The sequence below is a fragment of the Falco peregrinus genome, chromosome 13 (genome assembly GCF_023634155.1).
Source record: "Falco peregrinus isolate bFalPer1 chromosome 13, bFalPer1.pri, whole genome shotgun sequence".
Lineage (NCBI taxonomy): Eukaryota > Metazoa > Chordata > Aves > Falconiformes > Falconidae > Falco > Falco peregrinus.
In genome coordinates, this window is record NC_073733.1 from 13,030,003 (window position 1) to 13,051,913 (window position 21,911).

The 21,911-nt window shown below is 45.2% G+C and overlaps 2 protein-coding genes across 3 annotated transcripts; one reads left to right on the forward strand and one right to left on the reverse strand.

The window, feature by feature from the left end:
• Window positions 1-95: 95 nt before the first annotated feature.
• LOC101917989 (nuclear pore glycoprotein p62-like) lies at window positions 96-10,720 on the reverse strand. The gene is made up of 12 exons (XM_055818310.1): window positions 10,304-10,720; window positions 9,116-9,516; window positions 8,145-8,264; window positions 7,089-7,217; window positions 6,219-6,314; window positions 4,987-5,095; window positions 4,691-4,835; window positions 4,238-4,287; window positions 3,978-4,112; window positions 3,424-3,535; window positions 2,505-2,571; window positions 96-693 (listed from the first exon to the last, which is right to left on the reverse strand). The coding sequence occupies exons 1-12, from the start codon at window positions 10,582-10,584 to the stop codon at window positions 602-604; spliced, it is 1,737 nt and encodes a 578-aa protein (XP_055674285.1). The 5' UTR covers window positions 10,585-10,720; the 3' UTR covers window positions 96-601.
• A 143-nt stretch (window positions 10,721-10,863) lies between these two features.
• Window positions 10,864-20,752, forward strand: DNAAF6 (dynein axonemal assembly factor 6). 2 transcript variants are annotated; one of them, XM_027787452.2, is made up of 7 exons: window positions 10,864-11,142; window positions 11,385-11,492; window positions 13,194-13,257; window positions 14,719-14,824; window positions 16,657-16,753; window positions 17,543-17,628; window positions 19,970-20,752. In XM_027787452.2, the coding sequence occupies exons 2-7, from the start codon at window positions 11,406-11,408 to the stop codon at window positions 20,097-20,099; spliced, it is 570 nt and encodes a 189-aa protein (XP_027643253.2). In that variant the 5' UTR covers window positions 10,864-11,142; window positions 11,385-11,405; the 3' UTR covers window positions 20,100-20,752. The 2 variants fall into 2 exon arrangements, with proteins under 2 accessions (XP_027643253.2, XP_027643254.2); XM_027787453.2 differs by having other exon boundaries at window positions 10,864-11,077.
• Window positions 20,753-21,911: the final 1,159 nt, after the last annotated feature.

Genomic DNA, 21,911 nt, shown 5'->3' on the forward strand with positions numbered 1-21,911 from the left:
CCAACAACCTGCACTACACCCAATCGCCACACAAGCACCACTTTCCTGCCGGCACATCCAGTAATTTTTAATTGTGTAGAAATTCCACTGACAGGTACCAACCAGCACAAAAGCATTTATTGCCAAAAAGTACAGAAAACTAGGCCCACCTTCAGAAGTGGAAACATACCTAATTTAAACACAAACTCCAGCGAGCAACAGGAGGAACTGCAGTCTCTCAGAATGCTGCAGCTCCTTCTGAGGACAGCTCTTCATTAAACCATCTCTGTAAGGACCTGAATAAAGGCTTATGAAGTCTCAGCTGAACACGGTCAAGTTACATCTAAGTACTGGAGAGCTCAGCGGTGGAGTCACACAGTGCTTACATCCCTCGAGGACATCCGTTTGGGTCACTCACCGGTCTGCATGCACTTACAAAGAACAAAGAGCACGTACTTCCTCCACAAATTGCATCCAGTCTCCCAGACTGGAGCGGGTGAATTCCAGTCAGACACTGCAAGGACTGGCTTTTTTTATTGCAAGAAAAGAAACAAAACCAGATTGTAATTTGAGACCAGGATCTGTTTTCTATGGAGATTTCAGGTTAATCCTTTGAAGTCCTTCAATCAAAAGTGATCCGAAAACTGCGCTCTTGCTCTTTGCGGCGGCTCTCACAAACCTTTGTCACCTCTTCAACCTTTCTCTGCAACACAGCTGTGGGAGACACAAGCGATTAAATTCACAATCACCCTAGAACACAACCTGCACAGTCTCACAGATCTCTCTCACTCAAATCTGAGTTCATTTATACCTACATAGGAGAAGTCCTTCTGGTTCTCACAGGAAGGGAGAAAAGGTCAGTACAAGGCTTTGGTCCAAACACTCTTTTCACCTGTGGAACAGCACCATCCTGCATCCTCATTCAGCAAGTCCATTTAACTGTGGCAATGCCAGTCAGTGCTAACATGAATAAAATGCCACACAGTGGCACATAATTGTGTAACAAGTCAGACTTGTTAATAGCCACTGTGTGGGTATGCCTAGATAAGATCACCAGCTTACTCTAATCCGTCCCGGAGGCGTTCCACAGAAAGCAAACTTGATAACTTCACCTACAGGACAGATGCCCTGGGTCTGGTTTAGGTGGAGGGTGTCGGTTTTTTTACATAGACAAAAAAGAATACCAAGGAATGTGTCGCTCGCAGGCCTAGTCAATATACTAATAGCAAGGGCTACATGAAGGGTTACTTCAGAACTGCACTGTTTTTCCACCTGACCACGTAAGTACACATGGTAACAGGCATTCTCCTTCCCAAGAACCCCACAGAAACAGAGATACATTAATATTTTTTTAAAACTTCAATTTCTTAGCTTATTGCTTTTTTCTTGCTTGAAGGTGAACTGGAGCTTAACTGTATCTTTACATGTATGTCTCCCAGCAAAGAAAATGAATCATTATTAACTGATAAGACAATTTCGACAGTACAGATTACGAGGAAATACCGCATCTCCCTTCTCGGAAAATGTAAAGGAAACGGGTTGCTATTTCCACACACATTCTGTAAAGCTAGAATTCTGATGTCACAGGAGCTGCACCAGACTTCCCAATAGAGGCATGTTCAGCATGCAGAAGTTCGCATATATATTCTGGAAGAAAGCCAAATTAAATCCCGAGCTGAAGCCAGTAATACTATTTAAACATGCGTGGTAGAATGCCTGCTTTCACCCAAGAAGTACATTCTCATCAGACAGTGCAATTTGATGCTGGTGAGAGAGCAGCACTGCTTTATATTCTGCCATGCCCCCGTGTGGCTGCTAACATCAGTTAAAAACCAAACCCGTTTATACTTCTCAGATCCCTCACAAAGAGGCATTCCCTGTGAGAAAAGCTCCCACTTTATCTTAGGTATTAGCATGGCACCATGTCTTAGATTCACCTTTAACTGATATACCAAGCAACAATAACTACACTACCAAGTTTTCACTATCAAGTGCATCTTCCGCTCTACACTACATCACAAGTTACTGCTACTGTCAAATTTCCACACTGCGGAGTTACTGCGCCTGCAGATACACATGTGCCGCTCAGTCTTACCTGCATCTGGCTTTCAGTGGCCGAGGGGATGATGGTAACGTTATGCATACACACACACACACACACACACACACACACACCCTCCACCTCACCAACTTTCATATTCCAAAGGGAAACCCACCAACATTTTAGAAGCTGCAACATTTAACCTTAGTTTGGTAGAACAAAGCATAACATTTCCAAGTCCTCTGCTTTGCAATGATGCATTTCAAGCTGGGCTTTTTTGTAAGACATTAGCAGCTGCCAGGAATTACTTCTCAGCAAAGGCCCTGAACGTGCATCGGGAGAATTCAAGCACAGAAGGGGCAGTGTCATTGAAGGTGAGGAGGAGGAGAATCCTCGGGGAACTACAGCAATTCATTTCTGTTCAAGAAACACTCACTACATGCTTTCTCTTTACAGTCCCAAAAAGCAGCAAGACAACTCTCACCTGAATTCTGGTCAATCCACTGCAAGGAATCCATGTGCGCATTCAAAATTTTACAGATCTGCTGAAGCTGAGCAGAAACAGAAGGTGACAGTCATTTGCTACACTACATGGAAACTAAGAGCAGTAAGGCAGCTTGCCCACCCCTGCCGTTGGAACATGACGCAGTCCAATTCCTCATATGTACAGCTCCACTAACTGAGCAGCCGCCTTCCCGTGCAACGACTGCATTGCTTTGCTTCTCCTTACCAGCAAGAAAACAGACTGCTTTAGAGTATGTGCTTGTGGCTTAGGCTGCTTCCAATTCAGACCTAGGAACCACCACCACATTAAGCTCCTTAGGATGGAGCTGGCAAAAGTAAAAAGGAATGGAATAAAACTCAGTCTGCAGTAACAATGGGGAATTCTTACGGGAAAAAACATTTCTCAGTAAAGCTACAAGGACAATCATGATCAATTTAACACCTATCAGAAAGAGCTGGTAATTCAGATCTTGTTTCCATGAGGATACAAAAGTAGTATTACAGAAACGCATCAGCAGCTACAGAGGGCCATCTGAACAAAATTTAGGTTGCCAAAAGAAAGACGCAAGTGGTGGAGCAGGTAGCGGGAGCAGCCTTAAGAAATGCCTCTGAAACAAGCTGTAGTCTAGGCAAAAACTAGACAACAAGCAAATTACCAGAGTTCATACCACAATGGGATACTCTGAAAACTCACATAGTTATGTGAGTCAGCCTGGCTTGTGCTGCGTTATAATGCAAGTTTTACCAGAAGAGAACCAACCCACGGACAAAACAAAACACCCTGCTCCAAGGCTGAAACCACAAGCAGCAGACTATCCACAAGTGGACAAAGAGTTAGCAGTAGTTTAAATAATCTCTCCCTTCTATACAACACACAAAAAAAGAAAGCTTGCATTTACCGGGTCGCTCGTGTCTGCCGGGCCTCTTGATGTATTCAAGTGCTCAGTGATGTCTTTCAGATCTTGTGCCATACGCTTCAACTGAGCATCAATATTTTCAGCCAGTTTATAGCTGCAAAATGCATGGGAACCAAGGTCAGAATATTAAAAGTGAACTTTGGAAGACCTGCTCCCAGTCACACCAACTTCTTATTACACTACTGCAATTAAAGACTTTGGGCTTATAAGGACACACATAGTGCATTCTGCTCTTTCCACTTCTATCACTAAATAATCATTACTTTTCAGAGCTTACGCCAAAACTGGTAACCTTTTCCCACACAGCTGATTACACCAACACCCAAAGACATTTTCATGCAGATTCAAGGGCTTCCAGTCACAATCCCCATTTCTAATGCTTAAAACCTAAGTTGCCATGCATAAAACAGGATTACGTGTTTGAATAAGGCCACTGAGAGTTCAATATTGTCATGTGTCCCAGCTCCACTTCTTGCTGATTGATCATCGCCACATTAGCCTGCTCATCTCATGGTCAAAGCTCATTTTTGTCTTACGTCCTCTCCCGTTCTTCATCCGCGTGCTGCAAGTAGATAGTCCCACTCTGCTCCTTCACAGACTCCTCCAGAGGGGTCAACAAGTCTTCAAGCTCTTTCTGCTGTGACAGAATGAAGTCCAGTTCCTGATCCAGTCTGGAAAAGAGAAAACGTTACTCTACCCCCACTTAGGCGTTATACACGTCCTAGATCTGCCGTACCACAACGCAAGAAGATGCAAAAAAGAAAGAAAAACATCTCAGGTGTTCATAGTCTCCTACCTCTTCTGATCAAGCTTCACTTTCTCTACTTCTCTGTGTAATGAAGTAATCTGGAAACAGAAGACACCCAATTACACTACAAAAATTCAAGGGACAACCCATAAAAGAGGAGTGGTGGAACTGAGAAAGTCAGCACCATAAAAAACATTGACTAGGAACAGTTACATGAAGATTCACAGACCAGAACTGAATAATGGAGGTTGGGCTTTGAAAGCTCCACCCTAAGGTAACTCGTTACCACAGAGTAAACTCACATAAACAGATTTCCAACCTTCAATGCCTAAAGACCAGAACAGACACAGAGTGAGTTTTTCAAAGGATTCAGAGATAATTCTAGTTGAAAAACAGAAAAAAGAAGAGAAAGTCCCACTAGATGGCTTGCCGACTCCATAAAACTTAAAGCCTTTAAGGATCTAAGCAAGCAACATCAGGTTACACTGCATGTCACCTTACCTTCTCCCCATTCTCTATCAGTGTCTGGTCCCAGGCATTAACTTGCGTAGCTTGATGGAGAAAGTGTTTCTCTTGGTCTTCCAGTTCCAGACTCCACTTGTTTATCAGACTCTCCAGCTGGGCATAAGTCATCACTGGGGGCGCACTGACACAAAGCGCAAGGCAGCACAGAACACAAGATCAAAAGACAAAATAGAAACACAACAGCGCTCACTTCCCCTCCACCACCAGATACCACCATTAACACCGCCTCTTGTCCCAGTCAGGAAATAAGTCAGCTGTACCCAAACACTCACCTGGTGGTTGTGGTGGTGGTTATGGCAGCTGTAGAAGTCACAGCTCCAATAGCACCAGTCGTAGTTAATGGCTTAAGATTCAAAGCAAAGCCAGAAGCAGAAGTGGTGCCTGAAAGAAGAGGTTCAAGTCAAGCAACAGAAGTGGCCAGCAGCCACTACCCAGGAAATCGAGAACAGGTCCCACACACACCTCTCAGCGCAGAGCTGTATGAGATCAACTAGGTCCCTTTCCCTTTGAAGGGACAAAAAACAAATCCCACATCTCTCAGGAAGGGGAAAAAATGCACCTCGACACAAAAGCAGTAGACTGTAAACGCCTGGCTAGTAGTTCTAGTAAAACCAGGAACCTGCATTTAAACTGGGCATTATTCAAAGAAACACAGCGTTAGCCCACTCCTCTCAATCTCCTCACGTTTTAATATTAGACCTAGGAACCACCAGCACAGCCAGTCTCCTTCCAGCATCGCTGCAGAAGAGGCAATTTCTATGTCTTCACAAAGCTAAGAGCACCTGTCACATGGCAGTGTCAGCAGCCACATGGCACTTCGAGGCACTGAGCTCAAACACCTTGAGAGCTGAGCAGCAACCATGGCATCCCACTGAAAACTGGCTGGTAACTGCATCCAGAAAAAGACGCTCAGACCTGAACCCCAACACCGTGCAGCAGCAAACTCCACGGCAGGTTTTCACATGAGGGCTGCCACCTAAAGACAGCATCCATAGCTGCACTGCTTTTCTGGGGGTTGGTTTCTCAAGTTAATGATATCCAACGCTTTGCAATTTGTCCTATGGAAGAAACCGATGAATGGAGCAGCACTGCAACATAAACCATCTCTCCCTAACGCTCCCCACCAGTCGTTGGCCTCTCCCTTTCCCCATCAAGACACCTCTCCCTCGACTCCCCAGGCAAGTCTGCACCTACACAGGCAGGCCAAGAAAGAGCAGCTAATCCATTTACTTTACTTGCTGCAAACTACACCATCAAAGCGCACGGGCCTTCCTTCACCCAAACTCCCTTTGCTGCGGGGACAGGCTCTCAGAAGTTGTAGAGTTACTGTGCATTTGAGGAGATGGAAAAGGAGGATCAGAGGAAGAAAGACTGTGTTATTTTCAGCTACCGGAGGGCATTACAAATTACAGCTGCTATGCTGCTACACTAGCGTGGCCCTTTACGACAGAGCACCGAAGGCAGGCTTCCTTCTCTTCAGCTACTTTCAGCACCTAGCTCTTACCAGTAGCAGTGCTTGTTGCGGCAGCTGTTGTTCCAGGAACTTTTAATCCAAACCCAAGCGTTCCAAGACTGCCTGTCCCAGTGGAAGGGGCACCAACTGGAAACGGAAGACAACACTGAGAGTTTGCAAAACCACTAAATGCAGTGCCCCTTTGGACAGCTCTGCCTGCTCACCCATCTCCACGTATGGTCTTTACTTCTATTAAACAGGACAGCTGTCGAGGTGGAGGATCATCCCGACACAACGTGAAAACAGGCAGGCTGAAGCTATAATACAGCCAGAATGCTCTGCAGTTCTTCCAGAAACTTTATCAACCCAGGTGCCAAGCTACTGTCATTTACCCATTTCCTGCCATAAATGTCTTTCAGCAAGAGGAAACTTGCCAGCTGTTACGAGGGGAACTCACAAATGTACAGCTGCATCAAGACTTGTTTTTCACACACAGCACCTCCACTGCTCTTTAAGCAGCACTAACACCTCACGCAGAAGTCAAAAGGCAGACATAACCACACTCAAGGCACCGGGGTGTGGAAGTCGGCTGCTAAAACATCACTTGAAAGCTCAGTGGTGGCAATGCTCCCAGAGAGAGAAACAAACAATTCACATACAGCTAAAACTGCCCCATGCTGCTTCCTCACCCTGAATTTGAAGCGTGCTTTGGTTTGAACAAAACCCTCCGTGCCTCACCATTGAAGGCAGTTTGCCAGAAATCACAAAGAGGGAAGGTGGCAAACAGCGACAAGAGCTGGCCCTTTGAGTTCTCCCATGTCACCCCAGCATCAGTATCTGCAGCTCCACCACTCACAGGCAGCACCAACCACGCTGCTTGTGTATTCCCCCAGCAGCTAAAACCTGTACGTTGTGACTTACGTGTGAGGCCTGTGGTGGTAGACGATGTCGGTGCTGAAGAACTCGCTATAGGCGCGAGCAACGTAGGCCCCGTCGAACCAAGAATCGAGGTTGTGGTGGTAGAGGCACTGGTAGCAGCTGTGGATGTTACTGCAAACAGAAAAAAGCATACCTCTTCTACAGCCAGACCGCAGCAAGCTCTCACCCATTTCAAAAGATTGTGCTGAACGCGCCATGCAGATCTGCCCAGCAACACCAGTTTTTTGATGGATGAAAGATGTAAAACCGTAGAAGAATGGCTGCAGAAGCGTGGCCACAGAATCCCTAAAGACCTGCACAATCCATTAGAATTGTGGTGAAGTTGTGCTGAAGTTAACAAGAAAGTGGCCTTGATCTATTCTTGAATCCTGAGACCAAGTAACTTTGTTGTACTACCAGGCCGTGGCTGTAACAAGCTGCAGCTGTTAGGGAAGACAGGTGCAAGGCCAAGGGAGATAGGGAGCGGAATGGGAATAAAGGGAGTAGCAAACCGCAAGGCTAAAACATAGCTAACGCAAACAGCTGCATGGATAGAATGCTTGTTCTAATCATGATAATTAGTGGTGTGAGAGCAGCGCGTGCTTAGGGGCTAATAACCAATTATATGTTTGCTTTGGGAATGTGCTTGTGTATCGAGGCTATATAAGAAGCGTTAGAAGCTAATAAAGATGAGCAAGATGCATAACTCATATTGAGTAATTTCTCGACTCCGGCGGACCCCTCTCCCAACGTCAAACCAGTGTCCCTCTTATTCTGCCTCAACCCTCTCTCTTCCAATGGGCCCTTTAAACCTGCCGCTCCCTTCCACTACGCTCCACCAACAAGTACAGGACAGAATTTGGCACGTGCGACACAATAAAAAAACCACGGTACTGACTCCAGCAGCTATATGAACTGCCACAGATTACTGGTGGCATTGCAAATTCACGGTGACAAACAGTTCTAGCCCGTTTCCAGACCCCAGTTCAGAAAACTGCTCCCAGAAGGACACCAGATTCGTTAAGTCTTCCGTAATTATCTCCTGTAATCACCTCCTACCTCCAAGTTTGGTTCCAAAGGACAGAGTGGGTCCCTGGCTGGTACTAGCGGTCAGCGTTGCTGCAGGCGCACTAGTGGCTGCTGTTGCTGCTGTTGAAGGCAATGTCCCAAAGTTTACACCTGGAACAAGTAGCACAAGGAAAAGACGAACCTTTCACTACAGAGACTCCGTAGTTTCCACTGATAACAGCACTAGTCAAGTTTGAAGCAGTAAGAGCACAAAAAAGCCCCACAACAATACGCAGTGTAACAAATACTCCACGTTCTCCAGAAAACAAACTAGGGCTAACACGCTCCTTACCTCCAAAGACTTTCAACAATGATTCGTACACAGATGAACATCATCCCAGAGGCAACCACCTTCCCCCTGAGGCCTGTCACCATCACCACGTTATAACCATCCCCAACAAGTAAATAAAAAAAAAGCAAACTGAACTTTTGCCGGATCCTGCGCGAGTGGGCAAGCTCCTGCTGCTGGGAAGGTAAACAGTGCTTTATCGCAGAAATCAAGTGCTGGACCAAAGCGCCGTCCCAAGAAACTTTCCCTAAATACATGCTATGCTCAGCCAGACTGGCCTAGGGAAGACACAAACTCACTGGCTCGTTTAAACACATTGTCAGACTCGGTCAGTTCCTAAGAAAAAAATGGATTCAGGCACATCTGCTGGATACAAACGGATGTGGTTTTCTCTCTGCTGGCCTCAGAGAACAAATGATCAATACAAGTTCAAGAACACACGAGCTTGGAGGCATCTACTTCCCAAGAAAACACTGCACTAAAGGCTAAACAGCAATTGCTACTCGTCACCGATGACCCTGGAGAAGCGAATCAGAAGAACCACTGATCCCAGCCACTCCCCACATCTCCCACCAGCAGAAGCAGGAGGCTGCACAACCTCCACACCATCCCCGGTTGCCCTCCTCGCTGACAGCCTGCCTCGCTACAGCTGCCATTTCAAGCTGCAGCTCACCTGTGGACTGACCCCCAAGGCTGAAGGGGGTCGCTGACTGGGTGGCAGCTCCTAAGGTGGCAGCAGTGGTGGCAGCAGCTGCAGGTGCTGCTCCAAAGGTCAACCCTGTGGGCGCTGCTTGCGGAGCCGCAGTGCCGATGTTGAAGCCGGCTGTTCCGGCCTGAGCTGCAGTACCACTGGAAAAACTGAACCCTCCGGTCGTCCCAGACGGAGCGGTGGTCGTGGTGGTGGCGGCAGCAGTGGTGGCAGTGCCAGTGGATCCAAACACAAAGCCAGAAGGGGCTGCTGCTTGACTTGAGGGCGCACTGGCTGGTACAGAGCTACCAAACCCAAAGCCTGCTGTGATTCCTGTAGCCTGAGTGGCACTACTGCCTCCAAAGTTGAGTTTTGGGGCAGCTGTCCTAGAGAAAAAAAGGAAAGAAGCCGTTTTGGTGGAGGCTTACGTTCACCCAAGCACCCAGTCGGCTTTCTCACAGATTCACTGGCAGCAGAAACCGCCTTTCAAGGAGGCGCGCGCTTTAACCAGGCTTATGTTGCAATTTTGACAAAGTCTGCATCTCAGCTCCTGTCACTGGCCATCCTCTTGTGAAGTCTCTTAAGCCTGACTCAGTGCTGCCTAAATACCCCCACCCACCCAGGCACCGCAACATATCTGGGGCGACGTCAGTGAAGTTGCTTCTTCTCTCAGCTCCTCAGCACCCTTGTCGCTTCCTCTACAGAAGACTCGTTTTTCACTCCCTTCTACCGCCAGCCCCCATCCGAGCTCCCTTCCCGCTGCTCCCATCTGGCAAGCTTCGACAGCAGCAGCTCTCAAGCATCGCCCCACAGCTCACAGCCTTGCCTAAGGACAAGCCGGGCACACTGGCTCCCACAGAAACACCCCGAGCGCTCCAGGGTCGCGCCTTCACGAGCGGCTTTACGCGCGGAGGCAGAGCTCTGCCGTCTCCCCGGCAGGCAGCGCCACGGGCCCGCTCAGGGGCCGAGGCAGCAGCCGCTCACGGCTCCGGCCCACCCGAGGGAGCCGGCGCTGGCAGGTCACAGGCCTCGCCCAGCGCCTGCCCAGCGCGCTCCCGCGGGGGGCCCAGCCACAAGGGCCGCAGCCCCGCTGCCCCGAGCCCGCCCGTGCCCCCGCGGCCGGGGCGGGCCGCTCGGCCCGGCCCACCCCCGCCCGGACCCCGGGCCCCTCACCCCAGCGGGAACACGTTTGCCGCCGGCGCCGCGGCGGCCGTGGCCGGCGTCCCGAAGCTGAAGCTGGCGGGCTGCGCGGCACCGCCCGGCCTGCTGAAGGAGAAGAGCCCGGCGGGCTGGCTGCTGGCGGGCGCCTGGGCCGCGCTGCCGAAGCTGAAGCCCGCCGAGGCGGCGGGCGTCGAGAAGGAGAAGCCGGTCGTGGCCGTGGTGGCGGCCGTCTTCGGCGTGCCCAGAGCGAAGGCGCCTCCCGCCGCGCCCGACCCGAAGTTGAACTGGTTCATGGCGGCCGCGCGGAGCGGGCAGCGGGGCCGCCGCCCTCAGCACAGCCGGGCCCGGCGGGGCCAGCGGCCACCCCCGCACACACCGCCCGCGCCCGCACACACCGCCACACCGCCGCGCGCGCGGGGATGACGCACGCCCGCGCCGCGCCCGCCCCTCTCCGCCACCGCCCAACCGCCGGCCGCGCCTCCCTGCCGCCGGCGGCCATTGGCCAGTCCTGCTGCCGGTCGCGGGCGGCCGGCCGGATTGGCTGGCAGGACCACGAGAGGCGCGGCGGGGCGGTGCCGGCCCGTTGCCGCGGGGACGGGGACGCGGCCGGGGCGGCTGTGGGCCGTGCGGCGGCACCGGGGCCGGAAAGCGGGGCCGCGCCGAGGCCGGCTTTCCCCGGCTCTTCCCGCTCGCCCTGGGCTCGGGGCTGGAGCTGGGGCGTCCCTGGGCCCTCCCGGAGCGAAGCGGTGCAGCGCGGCACCTGTTGAGCGTTCCCGGCTCCTCAGTGTGAGTCCCGGGCCTCGGCTCGTGCTGCCCCCACCCGGCCTCAGCGGCTGCAAATCCCCCCTGAGGTGGGGTCTGCTACAGCCTATAGTCCTGTTAAGCTGAGCTGTAGTTGAAGCTAATGTCTGTGGAGCAAAAGAATTTATAACCTGAAGGGAGAAATATACATTCCGTAATATATGTTTTGGTATCACGCTTATTAAGAGTTTGGCTAAACTTTATCCTTCCAGAACATGGTGTATGAATGTTGTGCTTCCCGGGCAGTACTGAACGCGTTTTGTTCTTTATCTTTCCCTTGTTTTTTCTGCAGAGGTGAGCAGTGGGTGTTGATATGGACAGTGCCTCCTCTTTGCAGTACCTTGCCAAACTGCTTAGTAATGCTCAAGAAGGTGATGATGATGATGATGATGAACACGTGGTGAGTCTTTTATCAAAAATGCTGCTTCTTCTATATGTTGTACTATGGCCTAGCCTTGTTAACTGAGGTGACGTAAATATTTCTTTTCCCACAGTGAGTAAACAGTGAATGAAAACATTAGAAGTTTTTGGACTCACTGAAACAACTAGAAGATACTTTTAGGGTAACAGGCTCTTGAGGGAGAGATTAAGCAAGATGCCCCAGCATAAAAAGGAGAGACTGGGACCACAAAAAGGGACAGAGATTTAGTTTTTCAGCCTGAAGGAACTGAGAACATACTGTTGAAGGTGCTTTACTTCCCCTTCCTTTACCCTGATATCTGCCAGAGATGAAGGCAATTAATGACTAAATACTTTATATGAAGGGAAAAAGAGTTGGTGCTCAACTTCTGAGTAAAGACTAAAATATCCAGAGGCAACTGTGTGTACTAATTCTGCGTATCCGGCATTGAGGAACTGCAAAGATAATTGATCATTGAAGTACAATAGATGTATTAGTGTTTGTAGAATAAGGAAGGGTGAGTAACTATTCACAGGTGAATGATCTGAATGATTAATGAGAGATATCTTTCCATTCTTCTATATCAATTCATCTTGGGACTAGATGAAAATCGCAGCTTTTGGAAAATGTACATTGTTCCTGTAATATGCAAACTTCTGCTTTTATCCAGGCATGCATGTGTGCTGGGGGGAAATAGCCCAGGATGGCCACAGGTGCCAACAATCACAGTGTAGGAGACCTCTGTGAAGGCTCAAAACTTTGAGAAGTTTCTTAGGATTTTGAACATGTCATGACGTGGATAATGAAAATGGCAAATGCTTCACTGTTCTTCCAAATCACTTCTCAACAAAGAGCCAGCTGGCTAACCCAGCAGTTGGGCACTGGTAGTGGCAATGGTAGTAATATTTGGGGTAAAAGGGCTGCATATCCCTTGAAATTTCTTTTCAGTAGGTGGTAGTTGTGGTCCTTCACGCTCCCAGCTACCCTTCAGCTTTTTAACGCCTGCCTCTTAAAACTAGCATTATTGCTGTACATCTTGGCAGTAAACATCCTGATTTTAAAATAATTTGTTTACATCTTATTAATAAAATGAATGACACTTCAGAGACAGAAATAGAAAATTGCCACAGGGGATGTCAATTAAGTCTGAGTCAATCTGGGTAAATTGAAATCTTTATTTTGATTTAATTTAATGTTCTGTGCATATGAGGCACTTTTATCGAACCAAGGAATCCTCATATGTAGAGAAATGCCTCACATTGGCCTATTAGCACTAAATTGATTCATAATTAGAGGAAAATGTTGCCTCATATGATCTTTACTGTCAAAAGGAATCCAAATGCTGTGATGGGGTTTTCATGTAGTACCCTTGGTTTCCTGTAATATTTTTATAGCAGGCAAAGCATGGAAATTTTGCCAAAATGCCATAGAAACTAATAACTCAAAAAGCATGTTTATCTGTAATACTGTTCTTTTGGGAGTCCTGCTTAAACCCAGTGTGTTAAGGCCACTTTCTGCTGGGTGAGAGCGAAGAGGAGAGAATGTTCAGCGGTTCCATCATGAAATTGTAGGATAATATTTTTATTTGGATTCTAGCAGGGATTTGTTCAACCTCAGATAACATTTTCTATTTATTGACATTATTGTTACTGAGCTGGGCTCTATGAAATTTGATTGAAATTCCATTTGCCTTCTTTGCAGCCACACTGTTCTGTCAGCTCCATGACTCCTGGTAGTATTGGACCGGTAAAGAGAGAGACCGCTGGTGAGGAGGGGTGTTTGTATGTTTTAGCATTCAGTCCCATGTTAGCAGACTGTAACAGCTGTAGTAGTTACCGTTGATGGGGTTTGCCTCAATAAGAGAGTCCTTTGAGATGGAAATAGCATTGCATGTTTACAGTTACACTGTAAAATTATTCTTTTCCTGAAAGTTTTAACTGCAAAATATACAAAGAGAAGCAAAAAGGATGACTCCAGAGCACAGCAGTCTCAAGTGGTGAGAGTACAGAGCACAGCCTGACCATGGGCTGAGGGGAATCATGACTGAGCAGCAAAAAGCTCCATTTAAGTAGTCCTTTAGAATTGTTAATGCTTACTTAAAGCATACAAGGAAGGTGGACTTCTGTGTACTCACCTGAAAGGATCTTTTTGGAGTAAACTGTGTGGAACTGAGCCTGTGCCTATGAGGAGGAAGGACTATGAAGTGTACCATGAAACACAATCATACCGTATTCCCCCCCCCAAGAGTTTCACAACCCTATTTAGACCACACTTGAGAAGAAATGGAAGCTCAACAGACAGAGGGATGTTTTTCGGTTATTCTCCTTGCATTTAGTTCTCTGCCTGGAAACCCCAGACAATTACATGCTTTACCTGCCTCCGAGTGTTCCGGCATCATATAGAAAGGCTGACTCAGACAATGAGAATAAATATCTCAAGGGTTCCGAAATTTGTGTCAACACCTTGGGCTGTCCTCAGGAAAGAAAGGAAGACAAACCGAGTCTTGGCAAAGTTAATGTAAAGTTATTCCTGGAGCTAATGCTGTTGCATTATTGGTCAGCTTAGTTATGAGCTGTGAGAAAGGTCAACAAGGAGCAGGATGAGTGTAGCAGAAAAGGAACTGTGGCAAATATAACAAATAGGGTATTTCTATCCCAAGTAGAACCTACTTGGGATTCCAAAAATAACCAGAGATTTTACTATAAAAACCTTCAAGCTGCAGATTCACCAGCTTACTAGGAAAAATATATTTTCATGTAGGACAGGCATAAACTATAGTATTCTGCCCGTGAACTTCCATGTGTCTTCAGTACCTTATCTGGGCTGTGCTCAATAATTAATGGGAAGAGCTGAATTTCTATGTGAGGAGGAGGTTCTTTTGTAAATGATTCTGCTCGCTTAAAAATCTCATGTCAGGGGCTTGGGGAAGATTAATATTTCATGCTTCTACACTTTACCCATTTTGAAGTGCTAGGTATTTTATGCCTGAAAGGAGGATTTTCTTGACATGGAGGTTGGGTAAAGGAGATTTAAGGGAAAGGAAAATATCCTTCCTCTGCAAGTTCTCATTCATAAGATACTGAGTTGAAGGAGACTGTAATCATTAATTGGAATGCTTTTAATGCCAAGATTGTTCTAAAGCCTAGAAAAATCTAAGTTTTCAGCAAACCTAGGGGAACAGAGACATTCCAAAATACGACAGCATGACTTTTCTCATCACTTACAGGTACTTCTCAAGTGAAATCTGAAACCAGGAAAACTATTTGGAATACAGAGGAGGTCCCAGAAGGTTCTGAATATGATGATACCTGGGACCCTAGAGAACAGCCAGAGTAAGTGAGCTGACGCTGCCTGCTTTACATAGCATTAATGGAAATAGGAGTTAAACAGCGTCTACTGGGTTTGAGTGAAACAGCCATCTGAAAAGTTTGTGTCACAGAAGGGGAAAGGAAGGATATCAGCGCTTACACCTAAAGCAACACGTGAGGAATGATTTTAACCTTTGCCTTGAAAATCTTCTGATCTCATAACAGAAACACAAGGTTGGTTTGTCCCCATCATAAGATTACTTGGAGTGACAGATACTTGTATAGGCGGGATTAGGAGGGGAAGTAGGCTAGCAAAATGATTTGCTAGCTTTCAAATATGCCATTTGTGTGAAATACCTGTTTTTCCCCCCTGTAACAGGGATGCATTCATTTTTCATACTCATAAATTCCTAAAGTATTCCAACTTGTATTTGCATTTCAAAGAATTAAGCTCTTTAGAGACAAATAGTGCTACAGGAAAGAAGGCTATATGCAGGCAGTTTTGAACTTTTAAATATTGTCATTCAATCTTAGTTTGTTAAGGGACAGCCTAGAACCAGAGTCTTTTCACTTGCTCATAGAAAAACAATTTTAAAAAGTGTTCTTGAAATGGATACAGTCAGGCATGTTGTAGTTTGTAGAGGTCAGAAGGCCTTCAGGGTCAATCCACAAAGCAGCCTTTGCATTTACAATCACCGTGTTCTAATGCCATATCTTGGAGTGGTAAATGTTGGAGCAGATGGACTGAAACCCATGAAGCAGTCCAGGATCCTCATTTTTCTGTGCCCATAAGTCATGCCATGAGGTGTGCAATTTCCTGATCTGAGCACAGGAGTGAGGCCCACCTGACAGCATTTCTGAAAATGTTTTGCCATTCACCTGTAGCCTCACATACAGCTGTTCTTGAAACTGTCATATGTGAGATGTAGAACATGCTGTCTTTGTATTGTGGGCATAACAGAGTCTTTTCTTGTGCTGTTTTTTGACCCTCCCCCTCTCTGCTGGGTAAAATGCAGTGCTTCTCTAGCCTCAAGTAATTATGACCTATGCTGCACAGATGAAAAGAGAGTATAAGTCTTTGTAATAGTTCATCAAATTGAATCAAGGAAAACGGCCCAAAAGGAAAACAGATGGCTAAAGAGGTGCATCCAGAGCTATTAGACAGATTTCTCATTGACTTAGGAATTATTACATACGCATATGAACACTGGAGATGTGAAAAAGACTTTCCATACCCTTTTTCCAGCAGCTTAGAGAAGTGACTCACTCCACTTATTTTGCTCAATTTAGTAGGAGTAACGTATGTTCTAAGTACAAATTTAGTTTGTATTTCCTCATTCATTAATTACCAAGAGTAAGGGAGTATGTGATTCTACATTTTGTAGATGGGGGGGGGGGGGGGGGGGGGAGAAAATAAATGTTGGCTGAATGCAAAACAATTACAACTTGATGAAAGTGTGTTATGCTTAGGCTGCAAGAGTATGTTGAATGACAGAACAGAACACATGTAACTGTGATAGCATCCTTTTCAAATCTGTTTCCCAAGATTTTGTGGTGTTTGACTAGTTGCTAAGTACCATATTAACTTAGGATGCATTTCCTGATCTTGCAAAGGCTGGTTAGTGAAGTAGAGGCAGCAAAGTGAGTGCCTTGGAAGGTGGAGTGAATGATCTTCACCTGTCATCTAGCTAACTCAGTCATGGCTCTGAACAGAAACCCAGTGCAGATAGATGAAGTGAGACTTGAAAAGGAGGAGACAGTATGACGAGGATATTTATGATCCTCTGAGAATTACAATCTCCTTTAGTTTCCTGCCCCTTCTCCAGTATTATTAGGCAACAATTTTTCTTTCTCAGGTATCAGATTTTATTCAAACAGTGTGTGGGCACAGAGGATGTCTTCTTTGGGATGAGCAGGAAAGACCACTCCACAGCCTGCTGTGAAGATATGGTGGTAAGCTGAATCTGTATCTCCCATTCCTTCTTTGTGCTCTTTCTCTGCCCTTTTCAGTCATGCTACCTTCTTGAGGGATAGAATGTAAACACCAAGTGGTATTGCTGCCTTTGGGCTCCTGTAGGATTTTCTTGTAATTCTTCAAGCATGTGTAATGATATTTACACTTGCTAACCTGAGGAACTTGTGTATCTCCTCAAGGACCTTGTGTACTCAGGAGAATCTGTGCAAATGCATATGCCACATACAGACTAGAGGGAAATAAAAAGTAGCTCTAAGATGAAGTTTCATCTTGGATGCAATTTTGGAGACGAGAGGGGCTGGGAAGGAGATGGTTTTTATCTGCCTGCATTTATTAGAAGGTATGCGAGTTAGCAGAGTGCTACAACACTGACAGTCTTTAAAGTTACAGGTATCAGATCGTGTCCCATTATTTTATGATCAAAGACCTCCCTGCTTTCTGAACTTCAGGACAGGTAGAACTGCTGTGCAGTTTTTCTAGTAGAAGCAAGCTGTCCTTGGAACACACAAAGCCAGGGAGTTTTGCTGGATGTAGAATAACTGTCAAGTACGTTACCAGCTCAGGATTTTGAAGAAAATAGGTTATAAATACACATCACTAAGCTATTGAAAGCAATGATGATCACTGTCATATTTTCTCTAATGCAAATTACCTACTCAGAATGTTGTTCTTTGACATTGGCATGAAAATATTCATGCAGATTAGATCTTTTATGGCTTGTAGGGCTATATATCCAACCACAGCTTTACCTTTGCCCATCATTTCAGATTAAAATCAAGCTGCCAGAGACAAAGTACTCAGACATTACATTAGATATCCAGGACAAGGTTCTTGACCTTCGAACTCCCCAAAAGTAAGTGAAAGACAATTGATAGAAGTACAATTAATATTTTGTTTAAAAGGAGGTTTGAATGCTGTGTGGAAAGCAAAGCTAAAGATGAAGATTGGATTATTAATGGCACATGAGAAATAGGTATAGAGAAAAACAACCATAGGACATCCATAGGTGTACAGTGTGCTAGCTTAGAATCTATGATACTGTTCTAGCAAAAATATCTTTAAGACAGATTTCTGCTACTTAAACAGCAAGGTTTCAAGGGCCTAAAATGTCTTGCAAAAAGCTGCCCACAGTCTTTGGGGGCTTCTTGGAAGTTTGCGTTCTAAATACTAATTTGTACAAATAGATAACTGAAGATAGTAAAAAATGTGCAGATACATTTTCAGAAGCTGAAAGCCAAATTGTGGACATATCACAATTTGTGTGGCATGGATACAGAGATGGAAATGTTACAAGGTTTCCCTAAAGAGATTTCCTTGGAGTTCTTTTTTTATAGGGCTATTTTAAACCTAAAAAGATAATCAACTGACTGATACTCTCTCACACTCGTCAGTCTTCTTCCATATTTCCCTTAATGTGTGCAATTGCCCTGCCTGAGACTTCCAGATAATTCCCATGTCTGTTTTGATTTGTTTTTGACTACTTGCTGCATTGAATGGGGTGTAGGAAGATCCCTGTGTGAATATCTTCCTGCAAATAAATTTAAGGTGTAGGCCATGGATTAAGGCCCAAATAAATCCTGTCCCTGGTGGACTAACTATAGAAAAACCACCTTTCTCAGACAAAACCAGGCTGAGTCAATTACTTCCTGCTTGGATTTAACCCAAAGATACAATAAGAATACAAGAATGTTTGGAAGTGCTAGCTCTGAAACTGGAAAATTAGGAGGAATAATTGTTCAGTTGATGATTTGCAGAATCTAGAAGTAGCTTAATGCAATACTGCAGATGTAGGAAAACCTCAGCATCCTTTTTCTTTTGCAATTCTATCTTTTTGGTGACTCAGATCTGTTGTTATCTTCTTAGTATCCAGCTGTCTCTAGTCACAAGCCTAGCAAATAAAAAGTTTGCCGTAAATCTAATGTTTGCTTGGGTACAGCCTGAGCCAGTGCTGCTTTTGTAAATTTAAGTACAAGTCTTCTCAGTGTGAAAGAAACAGAAGCAAACAAAACTTCAAGTTCTAGGTACCAAAAGCCACTGTACTCTCACAGATGTGTAGGAGGGCCCAAAGGAACTCCAACTTTGTAGTCCTGTTCTAAGCCAGGCTGGTTTTAAGGACTTCTCCAAATTACAGCAAACGGCTGCCTTCAGTAGGTGGGGTGCAAAGGTGCTTTGACTGTATCTCTTTCAGCCATGGCTGCTACAAGACAGCTGTAAAGGTTTGAAAAAGTATCAGTATGACTTAAAACCCAATTTAAAGTAACACTTGTCTAAGCTACCATGTTGTCTTGTAGGGCTCTGTGGAGTTTGGCTGGGCAGACCTCTTGATTCTAAAGTGTCCTTGATTCTGTTTGCACTGTCGATAGAGGTCCGAGACTGACCCATCATTCATACTGTTAATATATAAGCCTGAGTAGAAAGGGGAAAGAGTCTGGACTCTGCATGAGCAAGTAAGTTTGAACAGTTGTCAATGAGAAAAGTGAAATGAATCCAGACTGAGACATCCTCCTGAGGAGATAAACCAGGAGGCTTTTCAGCCATTCCAGGAAAAGCTGTATGTCTAACACAGCAAGGGACTGTGGAATAGTTCCCGAGTCCAAGATCCAGATTTTCTTTGTGCATTATGTGCCTGAGCTACAGGTAGGGGATCACTGAATTAATCTTCAATGTATGTTAAAATTACAGCAACTTCATTACTGTAAGTCCATTCTCACACTTGAACTGTGCTTTGTAGTATAGACACATCCTTTGAGAAACTAGACTGGCCAGAATCTCTAATCAGGCTGTACCACTTACTGTTTATGAGAGAAGACAAAATCCGGAAGACATGTTCAGGCTTTAGGCATTATACAGTTTTTTACCACCAGGAGAGCATTATTGATGCAGGTCTTCCTTCCACTGCATTTAAAATGCAGCACTGTGCGAAAACAAGAACAGTGGAGAGAGCCTACAATCTGTCATTGGAAACTGTTGTCATAGCCACAGCCAAAAGAAAGGAATAGTGTTGGAAATATTTCAGAGCCTGTATAGCTGTGCACCAGGTATTGCAGGAACCCCATAACCTGTCATGAGAATGAGATATACTGAAAGAATATTCCTTGGTATATTGATTGGTGAATTGTAAGAGTAACTTGCAATGCCTTCTCAATTGCTTACCCAGTCTGAGACATTGAAATTCACCGTGTCCTCTTTTACAGAAAGCTGCTGCTGCACCTGCCCTACCCTGTAGACAGCAAGAATGGTAAAGCTTGTTTTCTCTCTGAAGAGGAGACCTTGGAAGTCACCTTAAGACTATCAAGGGAGTTTGATTTCATAAATTTTTTCTGATGGATAGAGGAATAGAAAGTTTGCAAAAAGTAATCTCTTAGTTTGAAGTCTTGAAGCCTAACTGGTCATGAAGTAGTAGATTGTTTCTCTTGAACAGTTCAGGGAGAATCTCTCTGGAGAAAGTGAATGAGTCAGGAAGAACATAGCATCCATAAGTTCTATAGACTGAGGCTGTCCAGCTCTTGCACTTCTCTCATTAATGTTCTGCTTCCTTCAGTCTGATACAGGCTCTGTGAATCAGAAAATATATTACAATTCTGTAAGCCAAAGAAAGTCTTTTTGTGGTTATGGCTGATAAATAGCACTATGATTCTAGAAATGCAGCTCTGGGCAATGAGTCTGGTGCTTAGTTACTGTTGCAAGACTTGCAAGTGGTAATATTCTTGCTTGGCCTCCAATGCTGGGACTGGGGCCAGTTCAGAATCTCCTCTTAGCTACTTCTTGATGAGAAGATCAGAGCTCTTCGGGGTTCCATATCCACATCTGAGACTGCTTTACACTGGCAGAACAAGGTAACCAGCTATAGTCAGATCGCTGAATAGCTTAGCTCTTTTGAACAATTTTTGACGATGTATGGTTCAGCGTCATCTATATACCTGCTGTCCATCCAGCTATTTTTCTGACCTTTCTTGATTAATAAAAGAATGTGTTCTAATGAACAGTTCCAGTTGCCTTTCACTCTACATTCTCTATATCATGCCCTGAGAGACTTCATAAAAGTGAGATAAGAGGAATTTTGCGTAACAAAGCTTCACTTAAAGGGCTGGGATACACGGCAAAAACTTTTCTTTGGCCTTCAGGTCCTATCTAGAGCTACGGAGATGGGTAACAAAGATGTTTCTCTTACTAGCTGCTGCAAAATATGTTCATTTAATGTTGTTAATCATATGGGAAAACAAAGATATTTGCTTAATAATCAAAGTGGAGAGGATGAGCAGGGCCTTGCGTGTTGATGGATTTCAGGTACACTTAACCAAAAGCTTGTAAGCAGTTTAAAAACTAAATTATTTCTCCATGGTGGATTGAAGACACTGACAGTGAGTTTCCAGATATATTTTTTTGTTTTGTCAGGAATTTTCAGAATTCACAGTATGTTTGTGATACTCTGTTATAACTCTAGGACAAATTAAGCTGATGTCTGGACATTTCAACCGCTTCCCTTGAAAGCAGACCCATTTCTTGGGTCAGAATAATATTATCCAGCCTCTGCTTTGGTGTTAATGCACTGGAAAGCAGGTACCTCAGTTATGATTCATCACACAAGCTATCAAATATGCTGATAACACGAAGGGGCTACTCCAATTTGTATTTGCGTAACTTTCCATAAATTTCTTTTGAATGCCTTTTATTCCTACTCTACAAAGCTGTGGTGGAGGGATACAGTGCAGGTGTATGAAAAAGCTGAGGTCGTTACTCCTGACTCAGTACTGCTTGTGGTTGCCAAGAAGTTACAGTAAGGTGGTTCCTTAGAAAAATTTGTCTTTGTGGTCCCTAGACAATATGCCGCTTCATTTTTGCATTTCTTATACAGATTACAAGAAAAGTGGAAGATTGCCCTGTATTTATACACATGTGAAGATAACATTAGCCCAAATTCATTCAGTATATCTATGGCAAATCAGTTATACTCTGCTTTTCTGAGCCCTATTCCAGTGCTCTATCCACAAGGTAATGTTACCTTTATAGTTGGCAGTAGTAATTTACTAAGTCCTAAATTATCAAGTTTTGCTTAATGTCAATGCTCGATTCTGAGAACAATAATGCGCTTGGTTCATTGTGCCTCTCTCCAGTGGTTTAGTTTCCTATGAAAAT

What these genes read in the sequence shown, in the direction of transcription:
- DNAAF6 (XM_027787452.2), top strand. Translation starts at nt 11,406, where the DNA reads ATGGACAGTGCCTCCTCTTTGCAGTACCTTGCCAAACTGCTTAGTAAT. An exon ending in ATGATGATGATGAACACGTG is followed by an intron (nt 11,493 to 13,193) that starts GTGAGTCTTTTA and finishes CCTTCTTTGCAG; the next exon opens with CCACACTGTTCTGTCAGCTC. An exon ending in GGTAAAGAGAGAGACCGCTG is followed by an intron (nt 13,258 to 14,718) that starts GTGAGGAGGGGT and finishes CATCACTTACAG; the next exon opens with GTACTTCTCAAGTGAAATCT.
- LOC101917989 (XM_055818310.1), bottom strand. Translation starts at nt 10,584, where the DNA reads ATGAACCAGTTCAACTTCGGGTCGGGCGCGGCGGGAGGCGCCTTCGCT. An exon ending in TACCACCACAGGCCTCACAC is followed by an intron (nt 6,315 to 7,088) that starts GTAAGTCACAAC and finishes TTCCGTTTCCAG; the next exon opens with TTGGTGCCCCTTCCACTGGG. An exon ending in TGATAGAGAATGGGGAGAAG is followed by an intron (nt 4,288 to 4,690) that starts GTAAGGTGACAT and finishes TTCTGTTTCCAG; the next exon opens with ATTACTTCATTACACAGAGA.